The following is a 20,701-nucleotide window of genomic DNA, read 5'->3' on the forward strand; positions in this document are numbered from 1 at the left end:
ATCTCCAAAAGTTTGCTATAAAGGTTTTAAGCCTTACTTGCAGTTCTTCTGGTTGTGAATGAAATTGGAGCATGTTTGAGCGTGTAAGTATATACTATCTAGTATCTACTAACTAGGTTTGTAATTTAATTGTTGAAATTAAAATTTTAATTTTTTATACTTACTAGTTAAAGTTGAATTTATTGTAGCTTCATAACAAGAAAAGAAATAGGCTCACTCAAACAACTTTGAATGATTTAGTGTTCATCAAATATAGTAGGGCATTGAGGCGTTGATATAATATGCGTGACACTCTTGATCCCATTTTACTCGATGACATTGATGAGAACAACGAGTGGTTGACGGGGAGGATGGATAATTCTGATGCAGAAGATGATCTAATCTTTGAAGATGATTCCTTGACATGGGGTGATGTTACTAGTGGTGTTGGTATTGGAGAGGATAGCAGGCCACGCCGGTCTAGATCAAAAGCTAGTTTTAGTTCACAGTTACCAACAAAAGGAGTAGGAAGTTTTTTGTTCGACTTGTGGATGAGGATGAGAATGAGGAAAAGACAGATTCATATGAGATAGAAGAGGATCCTGAGAACTATGAATCATTTAGTGACGATCAAGATAATGTTATGCTTATTGATGACGAGGATGATTTTTAGATTCGTTGGTGTTGTCTTCTTAGGAAGAAATGATGTTTATGTTTGTTTTAGTTTTATCTCATAATTCTCCTTAGTTAACTTTTGCATCTTTATATTAATATGTTTGATTATTCACTGTTGAACTCAAGTAATTGATTTAGTTGGCTTTGGCATCTTTATGTCGATTATTGAACTTAAGTAATTGATTTAGTTGACTTTTGCATCTTTATATATACTATTGCATTTTTATTGGGTGGGTTTTTTTTTTTTTTTTTTTGCCAACGTGTGCCTTGCTTCAGTCGGGCGCGTGCCTCGCCTTGCGCCTCAGGCTCCAGGAGGCCTTTGTGCTTTTGTGTGCCTTGAGCCTTTAACAATTATGCCCCTCAAGTATGCTTGCATTACATATCACATACCTCCCGTGTAAAAAAACACCCCTCAAGTTTCAATTTGGGGCAATCAAAGTCCCTCTGGCACATTTAAAACCAAAAAGGACAATAAACATTGACGTCGTCATTTTGCACACCCATTTACATGACTACAAGTCTATACCACATTCCATTATTTCACAAGTCGTCCATAATCTGCCTCGCGTTCTTGAGAGAAAGATACCACAAACCCTAGCCTTAGGTTTCGATCGCGATCGCGATCTAACTTTTTTAACAGAGAGACCAAAGACCTTAGGTTTTGATCGCGATATATTTCATCCATTTTGTGAGTCACAGTTTCCAAAGTACTCAACTATTTTGGGACAGAGGGAATACAAATTTCTAGGGCAAAACTTCATATATGAGGGGAGAGAGAATATGAGAAGAGAGAAATATAACTTACAGACGGTGTTGTCGATTGCCGTTGAGTATTGTTTTCTTTGTTAGTCGACAGTAGCATATTCCAACGGTACAACAAAGACGATCTGATAAAGGAATGAGAGCTCTGGTTAAAGTTTGTGGAAATGGCTATGATACGAATGAAAAAGTTTTAGGTTGTGACTCATGATATAAACAAATCGGATGAGTATTATGATTTCAATAAAGAAAGTGAAAATTTCTTGCTTTCTTTTCTCCACAAAAGTATAAATTATTTTCTAAAATTTGAAAAGTAAAAGTAATTTATTAAACGTTATTTTATTCTTATTGGTGTGTGCCGTACCGATGCACTAAATTGTTTGCAAAGATGTTGCAGTAAGAGTGTGAATGTGCAACGTGGCCAAGTTTTAAATTTGTAAAAACCACTACTACCTCTAACTAAAAATATAGTTAGGGTGAGTAGGGATCGTCCCAAGGGATTATGGGTGCCTTTGCAATGGAAAAAATATATAGGGTTAGTAGGTCGACTGATCAAAGATTGGTTGGATTGATTGATTAAGTTATTATGTAAATGAAATTAAAGTAAACAAAATTCAATGATTAGTAAAGTAGAGAAAGATATAGAGGAGAGGACTTGGGGTACTAGAGTTCACCACTAAGCTTAATTTCACTAGACACTAGCGATTGTATATTAATGGGAAGATTGACTTGTAACTTGTGTGTGTGTGTGACATGAATTGAAACTAGGCATGGATGGCAAATAAGCATAGATTGTCAAGCTAAATCAAATGGAAAGCACAACCTATCAAATGAGGCCAAAATCCATTCAATGAAACCACAATTTATGCACACACAACTATCTAGAAACATACACCTGATGCATTCATAAGTATGGAACACCAAAGAACAAGAGTAGATTGTCCACCTATCTATGAATTTAAAGCAACTACACTACATCTACACTAAAGACATGAAATTAAATTAAGGGTGTGGTACAATCCATCAAGAAATAAGTGTGAACCATTAAATAAATTGCAAGAGTGTTCAATTAAACTCTATGTTTTGATCATCTCTAGATTAACTCCATCCATACACATAGACATGCATAAACTCCACTAAATCTAGAGAAAAGCACATGAATCATCCATTCTAGCATACATAGACATATGGTTAGAAGTAGATAATCAATTGAAAACATTAATCTATACACATCAAGTAGAAACCACAAAATATATATATAAATCCAAGATCAAAACATTGTTACAAATAAATTCCCAAAAAAAATACACAAAGAACTAAGTATAGGAAGCAAACTTAGGGGCTACTCTAGCCCCAAGTAGATGTCTAGCCACTCGTTGAAGTAGTCATCCAACCCTCAAGGGCTATCTCCATGGTAGGAACGATCTCATTCTTAATGGAAACCTTAGAAGAATGGAAGAACTCCCAAAATGTGTAAAAGCTCTCTATAATCTCTAGCCTCTTCTCCAAGATAAGAAAAATACAAGTTATGTTGAATGTTACAAGTTATGAATAACAACTATGCTCTAAAAGTGGCTCTTAATCCTTATATAGGTAGGTCAAGTGTCATACCCAATGGTCTGGGCTCGTACACCAAGGTCCCTCTAATGATTGTACCATGAGCCAACTTTTAATGAGCTGAAATCTATTTTTTTTCGGACTTGAGGAGGTTCGATTGATTGAACTTGGCTGAGATCCATCAAATGCTGCAGAGATCGATCATCCTTGGCGGCGCCTTTTTGAATAAAGACAAATCTCTGAGATATTTTGGGATATTTTTGGGAAGAAGACAAAAGTGGTAAGTGGGTGGTAGTTGTGGATAAGATCGAATCATTTCGATCAATCTAAAAAATGTTGGATCGATCGAACTTATTGGATTCTTTTAGATAAGGGCAAAGGCTTGGATCCATCTTGAATTGTTTAGATCAATGAACTTTCGATCGATCGAAGAAATGCTGAGATCGATCGAACACGCTGAATTTTCACACTTTGCTTCATTTAGCTTCCACTTTGCTCCTTACTTCCATTAAGCTTAAGTTAACTTCTTTAATGCTCTTATTTGACTGAATTGACTTATTTTTTGGATAAGCACTTGAAAAGGGCAATAACACGAAATTAGAATAAAACGAGGAAATAAGATAGATAAAGGCTCTAGAATACACAAACTTAAGGAGTTTAAATGCACACTTTTCAGCGCTCATCACATATTTCGACTTTTTTAGAGTCGACAATAGAAAGTATGAATTAATTCTTATTAGTGAACATGTCCCTTAGTGCTTTCACATAAATTTGACATAAATATATCTAATGAAAGTGGTTTGAGTCAAATTTATAAGTCCATAATATTTTATCATTAATTTTAGTTTTATATTTATTAAACTATAGTATTACTAGTCAACTGCATGTGCAATGCATGAGGTTAAATTTTAAAAAATAATTTTCAATGCAAAATTTGACAATTTGAATTATCAAATTCCACTGGATTTAATTCTAATTGTTGAATATATTGACCAAATTTCATATAAATGCATATAGTAAATGTGTTATAAGTCATTTTAGAAAGTCCATTTTATTTTATCACTTAATTTTAGTATAAATTTATTAAACTTATATTATTATTCTTAAAAATTGCTAATCCTAAGAAATGAATTAAAAATGACAAAATAACACCAACTCGCTAATTATAAGCTCGAATGTTTTCATATGTACTATATATACATTAAGTTATTGACTTAATTTTAACTTTTGATTCACATGACCTATACGTAAATGTATTTATTGTAATTTGTTTCAATTGATTTTAGAAAGTCTATCATATTTTTTCACTTAACTTTAATTTCAAATTTATTAAATTTTAATTTTGTTTATGAAAATATGTTAGTCATGAGAAATTAATTAAAACGACAAAATAACACCAACTTATCAGACTGTCTTATTTTTAACAATTAAGTGCAAAGACCCAATTATAATTGTTGAGTCTGTTAACATAAATCACATAAATATATCTAATTAAAGTATGAGTAAACTTAAGAAATTCATAATTTTTATTATTTAATATTTTAATTTTGAATATATTAAAATTTTATTATTAATAGTAGACTGCATGTGCAATGTACACTCGTTAAATTTTTAAAAATAATTTTGAATGTTAAATTAGATAATTTAAATCACCAAATTCTATTAAAGTAATTGTAATCATCGAGTATATTTACAAGATTGCACATAAATGCATATAATGAATGCGTTTTGAGTCGTTTCAAAAAGTGCATTTTGTTTTATCATTTAATTTTAATTATAGATTTATTAAACTTGTATTTTTATTATTTTTTTAAAATCATAATCATAAGAAATTAATTTAAAAGACAAAATAACACCAACCCACCAATTAACTAAATTTAACCTTGAGTGTTTTTATATATATTCTACATCAACTTATTGACTCAATTGTAATTCTCGTGAATTACACGCAAATTAGTTTATTGAAATTGATTTGAGTTCATATTATGAAGTCCCTCCTATTTTGTTGTTTAACTTTAATTGTAAATTTATTATTTTTTATGAAAATAAGTTAATCATGAGAAGTTAACTAAAACGACAAAATAACACCAACTTATCACTTTCTTAATAGTATTCACGTTAACTTACAAGAGATTCTAATTGTAATCGTTGATAATGTTCAAACGAATTTGACATAAATACATCTAATGAAAATTGTTTAGGTAATTAATAAATACATAATATTTTGATATTTAATTTTAATTTCAAATTTATTAAACTTTTATTTTTATTAGTAGACTGCACGTGGTTAAATTTAAAAAAAAAAATTTCAATGTAAAGACAGTTTGAATCACTGGATTTCACTTACTTAATTGTAATCGTCGAATGTGTTCACCAGCTTCCACATAAAGCCATACAATGAACGTATTTTGAATCATTTTAGGAAGCCCATTTTATTTTGTCATTTAATTTTAATTACAAATCTATTAAACTATTATTATTATTCTTAAAAAAAATTACTAGTCATAAGATGTTAATTAAAAATGACAAAATAACACACTCAACTCACCAACTCACTAATGAGGACCTTAAGTGATTTCATGCGTACTCTTCATCAACTTATTAACTACCTTTATAACTTTTGATTCATGTGAACTACACGCGAATGTGTTTAATGAAATTGATTTGACTTGATATTAGAAAGTTCATCATATTTTGTCGTTTAACTTTAATTGTAAATTTATTAAATTTTATTATTATTTATGAAATTATGTTAGTCATGAGAAGTTAATTAAAATGACAAAAATAACACTAACTTATTTGACCGGCTAATTTTAATTAGTGAGAATCTTATCATTTAATTTTAGTTTTAAATTTTAACCCTTTATTATTAGTAGTAGATTGCATGCACATGCGATGCGCATTGTTAAATTAAAAATATAATTTTCAATATAAAATTAAACAATTTGAATAACCAAATTCTAATGACTTAATTGTAATCGTTTAGTGTATTCACCGTATTTTACATAAATGCATAAAATGAATGTGTTTTGAGTTGTTTTGAAATTTTATTTTATTTTTGTTGTTCAATATTAATTACAAATTTATTAAACTTGTATTATTATTATTTTTAAAATGTTAGTTATAAGAAATTAATTAAAAAATATAAAATAGCCATAACTCACCAACTCACTAATTATAACGTTGAGTGTTTTCATGTTTATTATACATCAACTTAAGTTGTTTTTCGAAAGTCCATCATATTTTGTAAATTTTATTTGCAAATTTATTAAATTTTATTTTTATTTATTATATATATTTTTTGAGTTGGCAATGGTTAGTGAGGCTATGGAGTTAGAGGTTAAAGGGGGAGGGGAAATGATACTGGTTGATTTCAAACATGGGCCAAATCCCCAAACAATTCACACCCTACCACTGGGTTAGCACCGCACCTTATTGTTGTTTATTAAATATGTTAATTATGAAAGGTTAATTAAAACGACAAAATAACACCAATTTAATAGACTATCTTAATTATAATCATTGAATGTTCGCATAAACTTATTAGAGCAACTTAATTGTAATCGTTGAGACATAAATACATTTAATGAAAGTGGTTTGGTCAAATTTAGAAGTCCATTCTATTATTATTATTTAATTTTAGTTACAAATTTATAAAACTTTTATTATTGCTTGTAGCAGCACATGCAACACAACTGGTTAAATTAGGAAAAAAAATTTAAACTTAAAACTGGACACTAAATCATGTATGAATAATGTTTTCACAAATCAAAATAAAAAATATATATAGTTAAAAAAAATAATTCCAAAGTCATCTAAATTCATAAAACTGAATGAACGAGAGATGATAATATCACTATTATATTTAATGGGTAAGTCAAGAGATTATCAATAATATTTCGTGGATAACTCAAGATGTTAATGACTTTTGAAATAAATAAAAAATGTACAAATAGATACACACCAAAAAGGATAAAAGATGTATATAAAAAAATAAAAAATAGAATCATATCTTATTGAATAATTTAAATCAATATAATTTTATAAAGAGTAGTGATTGGAGGATCTTATTCAACAACTACTCAATTAAATTTATACGAGAGAGGTGATGTGTTCAATCACATGAGATCATGATGACATCATACAGTGGGATCCACCACCATACTCAAAAAAATTGAATTCATTCATAAATTATTATTCCTTTATAAATATAAATATATAGATTAAGGAAAAGATAATAATGGTATGTTTAGTTTGATTGAAAATTGAAAAAATTCTACAAAAACATAGTTTGATTTAGTTTTTTTAAAATACTTTTACGAACATTTGGTTATAAAAAGGTCTGCTTTCATTATTATTATTATTATTATTATTATTATTATTATTATAGTTTATCTCAAAATAATTTCTTATTTTTTGAGTTGTTGAGAATTGTTTTCAGAATTACAAACCAACCAGGTCTTAAATTTTCAATACAGGCTCTGTTTGTTTGAGTGTAAAATATTTTCCTTATAAAATGTTTTCTATGCAACACTTTTTCATGTATAATGTTTTCTTTATTTTTTATTTTCTGATGTTTGGCAAATGTTTTGAAAGTATTTTTGGCGTCTACCTTTTAAAAGTATTTTTGAATTAAAATTAAAATTTTTATCTGAGTCATTGATTATTCAATTTTTCTCTTATTCTCAATTGGTTCAATTATTTTTATACCAGCAATAATAATAATTTGACAAGAAATATAAAAAGTTAATCAATTTATTTTTTTAAAAATGATGAGGAAACCGAAACAAGTCTCTCTAATTAAAGGGCTCCTTTATTTCTCTCTCTAGACACCCTCTCTCTCCCTTTAAACTTTATCTAGACTGGCTTTTGGCCACTATGTAACTCTTTCATGTACTTAATTGATGTTTTCGATGTCATATGCTTTTGTTGAGGAGATAGAGAGTGAAATTGATAAGCTTGAAAATTAACTTTTGGAGTATGAATTGATAAGTTTTGAAATTTTTTTTTTTTTTTATAAAAAAATTTTCTTTGAATTTGAAATTACCAAACACCACAAAATTTACAAAACAATTTTGAAAATTTGTTTTACACGGAGTATTCCGTTTTAAGAAACATATCTTAAAGGCCCGTTTACTAACGCTTTCACTTTCTTACTTTTATTTTTTTCAAAAATAAAATCATGTTTTTGATTTCTTAAACTAAAATAGAAAGTGAAATAATGTTCAATAATTTCTTTTACTTTCAATATTTTGAGAGCAATAAATTAGAAAGTTAGTTTAATAATTTTAATTTTGCTTTCCTGATCTTGTGGATAAAAGATGGAAAGTCCCATAGGCTTCTCGAGTATGATATCAATATACACACAAACACAAATGATTACAAACACACACACACAAACATATATATATATAGACACACACACACACACAATCTCCGTATATAGGTGTGATTCTGGTTGAATTCACCTCTGTATCTCCATTGGTCTGCAGAAAAAGCATAGTGAGAGATTGACGAGGTTGATATTCAGCCCTATAGACCATTTCCAAACCAAAAATCCATCCAACAACCAAATCAAAATCCATTAGTTCCTGTTAGCGAATCATCTCTCTATTCCGATGCCGGATCGTGGACCTCAGCCTCGTCAATCTCTCTCTATATACTGTGTGCCGATGTCGGAATCCATGGAAACTAGAGCCTCAAATTTGGGTCTCCCTCTTGGATGCCGGAATTCATGGACAAACTAACTGGGAATAAAACTTTGGAGCATGAATTGCTTGTGGATGCAAATTTGGGTCTCCCTCTCCGATGCCCAATTGTCGGATTCCTTACTCACATCATCATAGCCTCATCGCCGTTCGGTCCATCGATAAGTTTAGTCCGGCCTCAGCTTGGAGACACTATTCGCCGCCGCCGTTCATCTACTTTCAGCTAAGTGGGCTTAGGTTAAACCAGTAGAGAGAGAAACTAGAGAGAGAAAGTGTTTATGTCTTCTCTCTCCTCTCATCGGATGTGACTCGAACTCCATCGTTGGTGGCAGCGGCATTTGAGACCACCAGGGTCTCTGATTCGGCAGAGAATTATGTTAATTTTAACTTCTTTAAGGAGGAATTTCATATGCAACTTTCTCTTTCAAAACGATGAAGGGTTTCAGTTTTCAATGGCTGATCAATGGTGGGGAGGAGGTGGGTGGAGGAGATGGGAGATACGGTTGACGATGCCCTGTTAAGAAATTTTTTTCTTTCTTTATTTTTTAAATAATGTTACAGTACAAAAAGTAATTCATATGAATAGTATAAAAAATGGAGAAAGTGAGGATTTTTTATTTTCTCTTTTTTCACAAAATTAGAAAGTATTTTTTTAAAATAAAAAAGTGAAAGTATTTTATTAAATATGATTTTTACTTTTGTTTTTCAATTTTAAGAATTGATAATAGAAATAAGGGATAATTCTTGTTACTAAATAGAATATTAAAATCGTTTAAAGGAGCGGGTACCCAATGGATGGGTTGCCCTGGAGTGGGGTGAAAGTATACAGCACTGGGGTTACTTACACGTGGTACTCGGCCACGTGTAATACAGATTCAGATGTATTTATACGGTGCCGTATTGATAACCTGTTTTTGGGTCTGTTATTTAATAGTACTACGTACTCCCGGAACATTCGCATGTACCACATCCATTCTCCATCTCCTCTCTCTCACTGTGTGAAAAAAGCCCCTATTTTACCTTCCGAAAAAAAGAAAAGCCCCTATTTTCATTAGAACCCCCCCTTCTCTCTCTCCGTATCTATCTTCACACACCACAAGCACACACTGATACTGGGGGTTTCTACTCCCCAATTCTTGCATATTTACGAAAAATTCATCAGGTGTCTCGCGTTCGTTCTCCATCAACTCCTGCCTCTGTAAAAGGTACGTCTTTTCCATATCCGAACTATCGATCTCTTGATTTCTACTATTTTGTATTAATTTTATCTCATATCGAACAACAACGATTTCGGATTAGATCGAGTACCTGATGGAATCGAACAGGAATATCGATCGGAACCTAGGGTTTCAGTGGTCGATGATGTTGTTGATAGTAGCTCTGATGAAATCCTCAATGGAGGTATTAGTAGAAGTTGCATCTAGAATTCTTACAGGATATATATATATGTATATATGTATGTATGTATGTATATATATATATATATGTATGTATGTATGTATATATATATATGTATGTATGTATAATATATGTTATATTATTTGAAAATAAATTGATACTTCTCTTATATTATATAGCTATATATAAGGAATTCTATATTGTGGGTGATTTTTTCATCCAAAAGGATTAATCTTGATTCAAGATGGATTAGGAGTATGCATTAAGAAATGCTTTACTAAGAACAACATTACATTTTCCTTAGCACCAGATAGAAGAAGAAGCCAGAGTTGTATCTTCTTTCCGAATTTGTAGTGTAGTTTGTTGTTTTGTATTCCCTTCAGCTACCGAACAGGACCTGATATGCTCCCTTACCCCCTCCTCCTCCTCCTCCTCCTCCTCTCTCTCTGGGTCAGTTTGGTGCAATGGAAAAGGGAAGAAAGGTGATGTAGGGTGATTAAAAATTTATGTTTGGCATAAATGGTTGGAAGGGAAGGAAAGGGAAGGGAAGGTTTTGGAAGGATATCACCAGCTTTGAACAGTAATTTTCTTATCCTCCCAAAAATGGGAGGAAATGGAAGGAAAGGGAAGGCTAGGTTGATGAATTATTTCTGATGCCAAATTTACCCTTACACAAATCTTGATTTTAGGATTTAGTTTGCAAAACAAGAATTACAAACCTTGATTAGTTGATTTAGAAAAAAAATTAAAACAAAACCCATATATACAAGTTAGTAGTTGCAGAGAGAGAGAGGGGGCAAGCTTGAGAGTTGAGAGACAGCGGTTGAGGAGGACCCGAACTGGAACAGCGGTGACGGAAACTGAAAGATTTGGGTTTTGATTTTTGGAACAATCTGAAATGATATGCCAATATGGGTTTTGATATAGGTAATAGGATTTGAACTTTTGATTCTTGCAGATAGATAGATAAACTGAAATATATTGGTTTTGAACTTCTGATTCTTGTAGATTTTGTAGTTTGCAGTTGCAGAGGGAGAGAGAGAGAGGGGGGGGAGGTCAGAGTTGAGAACGAGAATAGAGATGGAGGCGATTGGGGGGGCTGAAATTATTTGCCCTAAAAGGTGGCCCATCATACATGGACCTATAATTTTTGAGGCCCATAAATTTATCTTTTAAAATATAAAAGGGTATAATAGTAAACTTACTAAAATACTTTCTTTTCCCAAATATGATCATTATCATTTCCTTTCTTTTCCTTCATTAATCAACTAAACACGATAGGGGGTTAGTATTATCCTTCCCTTCCCTTTCCCTTTCCCTCATAACTAATGTTATCCTTTCTTTTCGTTCCCACCGTACCAAACATAGCCTTAATGTGTCTGCGTGCCCACGTGTCTGTGTGTTACCCCGGAAAACTAGATACCGTTTTATGGGTTTTTACTATCTGATTTATTACTCATGTGTTTAGTTGAGTTATATTGATTGTTATGGCTTATAATATATTTGGATTTCTGTATTTGCAGGTTGATCTTGGCATATTTTTGTTCTTACTGTTAATTTTCATTTGTACATAATTATGATGGATAATCCACGGTCGACCTCTGGGACTGGTGAGGATAATGTTGGGATTCCTGATGATTTGCGATGTAAAAGGTCTGATGGGAAACAGTGGAGATGCACTGCAATGTCTATGCCAGATAAAACAGTATGTGAAAAGCACTACATCCAGGCGAAGAAGAGGGCTGCAAATTCTGCAATGAGAGCTAGTTTAAAGAAAGCCAAGAGAAAATCTCTAGGTGAAAGTGACATCTACTTGGAGAGTAAGAGTGATGACATGGATTCACCACTTCTTACTAGTAAAGTCGGGGATTACCCTGTTTCAGTCTCGGGGAAGAAGTACAAGGCTAAGGTACCAAAAAACCAGGTTCGTTATTCACCTGAAACACCTTCAATGAGGAATATGTCTACGCGCAATCATCTGAAGGCAAATGATGATCTACAAAGAGATGTTGCACAATATGAAGATAATCGGAGGTCTTACAAGACACCTCCCCCTTCCACTGTGGAGTCATCCAAGAGCAGATCACAGAAGGTCTTCAATTCTGGTCCTATGTCAGTAAGTGGAAATTTAACATCTCTGGCATACACTTCTACTAATATAGATATTTTTGTCATTTTCACCATCACCGCCATAACAAATGAGATTTTTCACAAGTGGAGAAGTTCTGAACTAATCACAAAGCAAGTGTGCACTTCACGAAAATTGTACCTTGCTTCTGGATTTTTTAGCAAAAGAGGATCTGTCCCTTAACCCCTTTTAGGAAGTTCTACTATTTCCTTTTATTCTTGGATTATTTTTGTTGCTACTAGCTATCCCTGTAATCAATTAGAGATAATACATATCCCCTTCGATGGCTCAGGTGATCCTCCAAGGATCCCTTGTCATCTGCCATTGGCATGTAATTATAACAGGCCTCCAATTGTAATCCATTAATTTGTTAAACTTATTTATGTCAAGATAACAAAAAGAAACTCTGGATTCATCGCTCTTACAGTTTTGCTAAATCAATAGGCCCTAGGAATTGGATGTGCGTTAGAAATAGTGGTAATTTCCCTACCTTGGTCTCTGATTAGAAATACAGGTAGTCAAGTCTAAAGCTTTCTATGTTGTAATTCTATGCGAGCTATGATCAAAAGATCATGAAACTTGTATTTTTTTTTTTTCCTTTTTTTTTTTGAAACTTGCAGATCCCCTCCCCCACCCCTCGAATAATGAAGTTTTGGAGATTTGATGATTATGGTTATCATATTGTGTTTCATGTAGCTTTGTCAGACTCTGATAGGGTATTATTCTTCCCCATTTGTTTTTCTGCCTTTCTGAAGCACTTTTTTAACAGGAATCCTCTGATGGAAGCTCAGATTCTTCTGATAATACTGGTGGGCAGACCTGCCATCAGTGCTTGCGGGATGATAGAGACAAAGTTATTTGGTGCCTCAAATGTGACAGGAGAGGATATTGTGATAGCTGCATCTCAGCTTGGTGAGATTTCTTATTCAGTCGAAAAGGCTTATTTCACTCTACTTAGCAGGTTATTGATTACAACTGGGTTGTTTAGGTATTCTGACATCCCATTGGAAGAGATCGAGAGGCTTTGTCCTGCATGTCGTGGTACTTGTAATTGCAAGGCATGCTTAAAGGGAGATAATCTAATAAAGGTATTAGTATATTCACCAAAGAGGCTTGTATCAAATGCATTATTAACTCTCTTGAATATGCGAAAGATATATTTCTAATTTTGTTTTATAGGTTATCTGAATTGTTTGAAGAATCATTGTGCTTGTTCTGAATTACAGGTAAGGATACGAAAAATACCTGTCCAAGACAAGTTGCAATATCTTCATTGCCTTTTATCTTCGGTGCTACCCGTAGTTAAACAGATACACCGTGAACAGTGCTCTGAAGTGGAACTGGAAAAAAGGCTTCGAGGTTGGATGGTTTTGATGTTCTAATTACAAGTTGGGAGTTTCAAAATGACATTTACCATAGTTTGACCATCTTGTATGTTTTCTCCAGGAAATGAAATAGATCTTGCCAGAATAAAACTGAATGCAGATGAGCAGATGTGCTGGTACAACTCCTAATATTTATGCGCTATTTGCATTTACTTAAGTGGGTTCGTACATGATCTGAAACAAAGATCAATATTTTAGAATTTCCTATCCTTCAAAAACAACCCGCGTGTCGGTCTTACACTCTTACCAGTGAAATCTTGTTTGTCATTATATCAATTTGAGCTTATAATTTGGAACTTTACTCTTCTTAGTGATGGGAAAATCTGAAATGAAACATATAATTATATACACACATTCCCTTATCAGGTTGATCTCTGATATCTATTTCCTTGGCAGGGCTATTTGATTAAAGATATAGAAGTGTCATTTGTGCTTACAAAATATTTATTTTAATGTGTTTTCTTGCAGCAATTTTTGTAGGATACCTATTATTGATTATCATCGGCACTGTGCAAATTGCTCGTATGATCTGTGTCTTAGCTGCTGCCAAGATCTTAGAGAGGCATCCACGTTTGGTGTAAAAGGAGAGGTGGAAAATCTGGTTGTTAGAAGAAGTGACGACAAAGAAACTGTGTCAAAGCAAGCAAAACCATCCAATCTCAGACTAAGTTTTGCAGAGAAGTTCTCTGATTGGAAAGCCAACAGTGATGGCAGTATTCTATGCCCGCCAAAGGAGTATGACGGCTGTGGTTGCTCATCATTAATACTAAAACGCATATTCAAGATGAATTGGGTTGCAAAACTGGTTAAAAACGTTGAAGAAATGGTTAGTGGCTGTAAGGTATATGATGTTGATGGTCCACAGAATTCTGGGTTTAACTCCAGGCTTTGCCAAGCTGCACATAGAGAGAATGGCAATGATAATTTCTTGTTCTTTCCATCTTCCGAAGATATTAAAATTGAAGGGATTGGAGATTTTAGAAAACACTGGATCAGGGGTGAACCTGTTATTGTTAAGGATGTTTGTGATATATCATCAATATCAAGCTGGGATCCCATGGTCATATGGAGAGGAATTCGGGAGACGACAGAAGAGAAAATGAAAGATGATAACAGAACCGTGAAGGCAGTGGATTGCTTAGACTGGACCGAGGTAGGTTTCAACAAACACAAAGTTCAATTATAGAATAGATAACACTGACCTGATATTGTTTATATTCTTGTATTATTTTATCTATTTTCTCTCATGGCCCATGAAATGTGTGCATTTCTTATGTTATTGCGTTGAAAATCCATTTTATCCTGTGTTAAATGTCCTGATATTTTGACACTCGTGGTTTGATGTGATGACAGGTTGACATTGAACTTGGCCAGTTCATTAAAGGATACTCAGAAGGTCGAATCCATGAAAATGGTTGGCCAGAAATGTTAAAGTTGAAGGATTGGCCTTCTCCTAGTGCTTCCGAAGAGTTTTTATTGTACCAGAGACCTGAATTTATCCGTAAACTGCCTTTACTTGAATACATTCATTCCAAGTGGGGTCTTCTAAATGTTGCCGCAAAACTTCCTCATTACTCCTTGCAGAATGATGCGGGTCCGAAGATATTTATATCTTATGGGTCATATGAGGAACTTGGTAGAGGTGATTCGGTGAACAATCTCCATTTCAATATGCGTGACATGGTGAGTCCTTGTTTTCCTTTCTCTGTGAATCATCTCATAAGAACTGTCTTCTCTTGATCCCACGTCTGATATAATGTAATGAGAAGCTTTATGAAATTCTCCATAATTTATGCTTCACTCCATTATGTTTATCTATTTTCCTTGAAAATTTGAAAGTGAATTGAAGGATAGTTATCTTCTTTTCTAAGCAATTGGAATTTTATTTTTTCTTAACAACAACAAGCTTTTTCCCAACAAGTATTTTTCCAAATACTTAGGGTTAGCTACATGAATCCTATGTTTCCGTTCTGCTCTATCTAAGGCCATAGCTTCAGTCAAACCACAAGCTATTTTATTTTTACTTACCAGTTACCAAAAAATAAGATTTCTCCATTGTGACCTGGAGGTCACATGTTTGAAACAAGGAAATAGTCTCTTTGCATGCAGAAGTAAGGCTGGGTACACCTGACCCTCCCCAGACCCTATAATGGCGGGAGCCTCGTGCAATGGTTTTGCCCTTTTTACGAGTTACCTAAAAAAAATAAAAAATTTAGATACATGTTTGAGCTGTAAGTTAAGAGTGTTATTTCTAATTTAATTTGCAAAATAGTTGGAATAGAACCACTTGACAATGTATGTACCCCAGTGCTCATGAAGGATATGTTTGTTTGCTTTTTTCTCTGTGGATTCCGCTTTAAGTGATGGTGTTATTTGTATTACCATTTGCTGCAATATTAGGTTTACCTATTGGTGCATACATGTGAAGTGAAGCTGAAAGGATGGCAGAGAACAAAGATTGAGAAGATACAAAAAGCTTTTGAGGAATCTGAGGCAAAAGAATTGCCAGGAGATCTGCAACCTAAACTATCAATTGGTGAACAGGATAGACATAATGAATATGAAGCTAAGTTAGACACGAATGATGAGATAATGGAGGACCAAGTGACTGAAACTGCTGATACTGTAGAAGAGAAAACCATTAATTGTGAGGACTTGAATAGCACTAGTGGAGACGCTTTTGAAAAGACCAGTCCAGGAGTCCTTTGGGATGTTTTCCGCCGACAGGATGTTCCAAAGCTTATTGATTATCTGAGAGTCAATTGGAAGGAATTTGGGAAGCTTAACAGTGTTATGAATGATTCTGTAAGTTTGTTTGCTCGTTTTGATAATTCCGGAATTCTTCTGAACTAACATTATTGATTTGTATTTGACACACATTGCTGATTAATTCTTTGGATCTCAGGTGACACATCCTCTTTATGATGCATTGATGTACCTGAACAAGCATCACAAAAGAAAATTGAAGGATGAATTTGGTAAGGCCAACTATCAATTATTATTATTTCTAATTTAGTTTTGAGGAAACCTTAGACCCGAACCTCATATAATGCTTCCGCTTGAAGGGACTGACACCATAAGTACTAGATTTTGATAAAGGAATGGGGTGTGGTTTACGCTCACAGTTAACTCATGCTGCGGATTCAGAAAGCAGAGCTTCTTTTTGACTTTCCTTTCTCACGATATTAATGTTTATGTGTAGTGAGCTTGGTGTTGTATCCTTAATATACTTGAAATTCACTAAATGCTTGTTAACAATCAAAGTTTTGTTCTTCCCCAGGAGTGGTGCCATGGTCATTTGAACAGCATCTAGGGCAAGCTGTATTCATCCCAGCTGGATGTCCTTTTCAAGTGAGGAATCTTCAGGTGAGCTCAGTGTAATAAATAACTATTGTGATCGGAAAACTTAATCTTGTCAAAAGGAATCTTTAGCTGTTTTTGGGGTTGCTTTCTCGACTCTAGCTGGTAGGATATCGAATAATTTTCTTGGATGGATATTCTCTAATGTTATCATGTTAAGACTTAGAAGCACATTTGCCAAGTACCATTGATTATGTGCCTCAAAAGAGTCAAGAGTGTCACTCTTTCCTTAGAAATTTCTTCTTCTTAGTTTTAATGGTATTAGTTGGAAGTATGCTACTTGAATTGCTTGAATGCTAGCAATGCTGGTTGTGTTGCCAAATTGCCACAGATGTTAGGTGCTTTGCATTTTCACCTCACTTCATGTAAAAGATATGTATTATTTCACCGAGCGTTTTTCTATGTAGAGCTTCAAGTATATTTTATTTTATGTTATTTTATTTTTATGTTTCAAAGCATCTTTTTAAGGAATTCGTTTGGTATTTGGCTTTGCCAAAGTTAGTGTGTGGTTGATACAACCTGAACCTGTAACCACCAGTGAAACTGATGTTCTGAGAAGCATATTGAAATAAAAACTCTTTAGTGATTGCCAACATTTTTTATATTCAAGCTATTACCCTTTCAACTTCTCGTAGGTGTTATCCATACATACATATATATATTATAAGTCGGTGGTGTTATCCATATTAAGCATTCCTTCTGGAAATGTCACCAGCTACTTATTTACTTTCAGGCATCTTTCTGTACCACTAGGACTTTTGGTGCTCCAAAACTCTTTGTAACAAAATAGGAAATCTTATGTTAGGAGTCTAAGAAGATACTGAAGCAGCCTCTTTGTCTCATAGCCTATTTTATGGTAAAGAATGGGAGGGTGCCTTCCTAAGTCGCACAGCGTGGGAACGAGAATTGAAGCCAGAGGCTATAGCGAGAGCGCAAGAGTGTCAAATATTTAATTTTTTTGAGAGCTGGAGCGTAGTTAGAGCATTTATATGTTGCACATATACATTTTTATCCAACGTTACAAATTATCATATTAATTCATTACATTGTTTTTGTCTACTTTTTTTTTTTTTTTCCTAGTTGGGAACTCACACACACTGCCTCCACTGAGGTTCGAACTCCTGACCTTCCTTTGGGAAGTAGGAACCTTGTACCACTAAGCCACAGGCGTGTTGGTAGTTTTTGTCTACTTTTCCTTAATTAATCTGCTGTGTTCTTATAAATATATATGCAAATTTATTTTGTTTTATCGTTGGGACAATATAATTGAATATTGTTATAAATAGATAATTGGGAACACTTGAACCAAAAAAAAAAAAGGAAAAATAAATAAAAGAAGCGGTTGAACAGCAGATGGACAGTGTTCCATCCATTAAGTCGTGGGTGGTTCGAGTATTTGCATGTCAATATGTTATATTACAGAAATAGCTGAACACAGATGGTCCGCACTCGTGCACAAAACTCCAAGGGTCCCAGGCAACAAATACACGCATGAAAGTCAAAACAATCAGACATGTATCACGAAACATGTGGAATCTGCAAACTGAGCTAAAATATACGTAACTGAAAAAAATGGATCCGTGAATTTGAGGCGTATCCACGCTAAAATCGTGGATTTGCTTGTGGTCTGCTAGAGCTGACCTCCTGTTAGGCAAATCACATGATTAAATAATCAAATCACCACATACAAAAATACACATTTGGTCCATATAGATTTCTTTTAATATGCAATGATTGGAATCCCATTTGAAGTGTCATATGAGAAGTCATTTGATATGCATTCCCATTTGAAGTTATTGCATGAAAGATGTTTCTTTAAGAATAGCTCTTTCGTGGTATGGAAACTGTGCTAGACTTCCGTAAGGTGTGGCTTTTATGGAGATTTTTAACTAAAAAACTATAAAAAGGAACAAAAATCATAATCCAATCTTCTTCTTTTGCTAAGAAAATCAACTTCTAATCTGGTGATATGTATCTGTCCTAAAATGGTTATTATTGTGATTTTGTTTTTTCAATCCACACACCCATTTACCCCTATGGGGACTTGAACCCTTACCTCACTTTGAGAGATTGAGGAGATACCACCAGGCTACGGCCCTTGGTGGTTTCTTGTGAAATTCAGTTTATTGCATTTGTGTTAACAATTTTTCCTTCATAATTTACAGTCCACGGTTCAATTGGGCCTTGATTTTTTATCTCCTGAAAGCCTGGGGTCAGCTGTGAAATTGGCTGAAGAAATCCGTGGTCTTCCAAATGACCATGACGCGAAGCTTCAAATGTTGGAGGTCAGGCGTGGGAAATTTTGCTTAGAAGTATTATGTCCCTTCTTGTCCTCTTTGTCCTTGATATTAGAGAATGCTCTCTTTCCCCACCTTGTTCCCCTATTCCCACTCAGGTTGTTCTGTGCTCTGTTTATGTCAATAAGTTTCTCAGTTTATACTCGGTTTTGTTGCAGGTAGGAAAAATCTCACTTTATGCAGCAAGTTCAGCCATTAAAGAAGTTCAGAAGTTGGTGCTGGATCCAAAGTAAGCTATTTGATCTTTTCTGAGTTAGTGTTTTATGCTTGCGTTTTAAGCTTTGAGGCTTCCAAACTTGGTCTTTTTAGCTGGAAAAGGAATCATGTGAAATTATCATTTGATTAGTGGTCCTGTGGCCTACTAGTATCAGCTGCCTCCTTTGTATGCATTGAGGATGGTTTGAAGTCTTCATAAAACCGGGCCGGGGGGGGGGGGGGCGGGGGTTGGGGGGGGTAGCTTGCGGCAAGGGTTTGGGGTTAATTGAAAAATTTAAACTCGATAATGTTTTTACCCCTTTGCTTTTATGTGCTTACATAAATAATAGTTGCTTGATTGTGCTCATCTATCTTCCCTTTCTGTTTTTGCGGCCTCTAAGTATTCGTTTTTTACATTTGTGTTGCAGACTTGGTGTAGAGCTTGGATTTGAGGATCCCAATTTAACTGCAATGGTTTCTGAGAACATGGAGAAGATGATTAAGCAAAGACAGATTACTTGTGTTTGAACTAGTGTACATCGCTTAAAATATGAATATAGAAAATGAAATCTAGAATCGTGGAGGCGATGCCTGATAAAATTTATTATGTAAATATATTTAGGTAATTTTTGTGCTTATATTCAAGCTGTGTCAAGGCTACGGCTCCTTAGGGAAAAAAAAAATTGTAGGCTTACTACACATTGTATCATTGTGCTGGTATGTTACAATTTTTTTAAAGCTTTTAATCTGTGTCTATTGCAAGATCACAGTGCTTGTCAGAGAACAATAGGAACCAGTGAGGTGAAAAAAATTACAATTACAACAGATCAAATGCTCTCTTAAATTCTGCCTTTTTGGCTGGCTCATAAAACTCAACTTGCTGGCTATATAAAATTCTGTTGGTTATGAGGAGAAAAGAAATTTTAAAAGGATTAAATTTGCCCCAGTAGCAGATGTGGTGCTGTAGTGCGCTCGACATAATTAAATTGTGATTTAATAAATTGCTTCAAGTTCGAAGTAGTAGTGTTGAGACTAGAACTAATAGCGTTGAGCATGAAGTAAAGGGTTAATAAAATTACAAATAGTGCGGTGCTGTGCATTGCAGAGGATCTCTGTTGGTCCAACTCATATTTCATTCGCTTCTCTCAATTATGAGTTTAGATACTGAAGCTACATTGGTGGTAGCTGCAATTGTCTTGCTTTAGCCGTTGAATCTCGTGAGTTCTATCGTGAGAATCTCGTGAGTCCTATCATGAATCT

At 33.8% G+C, this 20,701-nt stretch overlaps 1 protein-coding gene across 2 annotated transcripts; it reads left to right on the forward strand.

The window, feature by feature from the left end:
• The first annotated feature begins 9,614 nt into the window (after positions 1 to 9,614).
• LOC132294613 (E3 ubiquitin-protein ligase JMJ24) lies at positions 9,615 to 20,187 on the forward strand. 2 transcript variants are annotated; one of them, XM_059792523.1, is made up of 14 exons: positions 9,615 to 9,883; positions 11,600 to 12,192; positions 12,974 to 13,116; positions 13,193 to 13,292; positions 13,431 to 13,563; positions 13,651 to 13,705; positions 14,058 to 14,742; positions 14,943 to 15,272; positions 15,990 to 16,394; positions 16,495 to 16,567; positions 16,870 to 16,955; positions 19,115 to 19,261; positions 19,405 to 19,475; positions 19,870 to 20,187. In XM_059792523.1, the coding sequence occupies exons 2-14, from the start codon at positions 11,653 to 11,655 to the stop codon at positions 19,967 to 19,969; spliced, it is 2,868 nt and encodes a 955-aa protein (XP_059648506.1). In that variant the 5' UTR covers positions 9,615 to 9,883; positions 11,600 to 11,652; the 3' UTR covers positions 19,970 to 20,187. The 2 variants fall into 2 exon arrangements, with proteins under 2 accessions (XP_059648506.1, XP_059648507.1); XM_059792524.1 differs by having other exon boundaries at positions 9,616 to 9,883; positions 19,115 to 19,234.
• The last annotated feature ends 514 nt before the right edge of the window (positions 20,188 to 20,701 follow it).

Source organism: Cornus florida, unplaced genomic scaffold, assembly GCF_030987335.1.
Source record: "Cornus florida cultivar Cherokee Brave unplaced genomic scaffold, ASM3098733v1 CherokeeBrave_3.0.0_Hap2_Chr02, whole genome shotgun sequence".
Taxonomy (NCBI): Eukaryota; Viridiplantae; Streptophyta; class Magnoliopsida; order Cornales; family Cornaceae; genus Cornus; species Cornus florida.

Bases quoted from the DNA above. Each gene is read 5' to 3' on its own strand.
- LOC132294613 (XM_059792523.1), top strand. From the start codon at position 11,653: ATGATGGATAATCCACGGTCGACCTCTGGGACTGGTGAGGATAATGTT. The intron at 16,395-16,494 runs GTAAGTTTGTTT...TTTGGATCTCAG, and splicing joins ACAGTGTTATGAATGATTCT to GTGACACATCCTCTTTATGA. The intron at 19,476-19,869 runs GTAAGCTATTTG...TTTGTGTTGCAG, and splicing joins AAGTTGGTGCTGGATCCAAA to ACTTGGTGTAGAGCTTGGAT.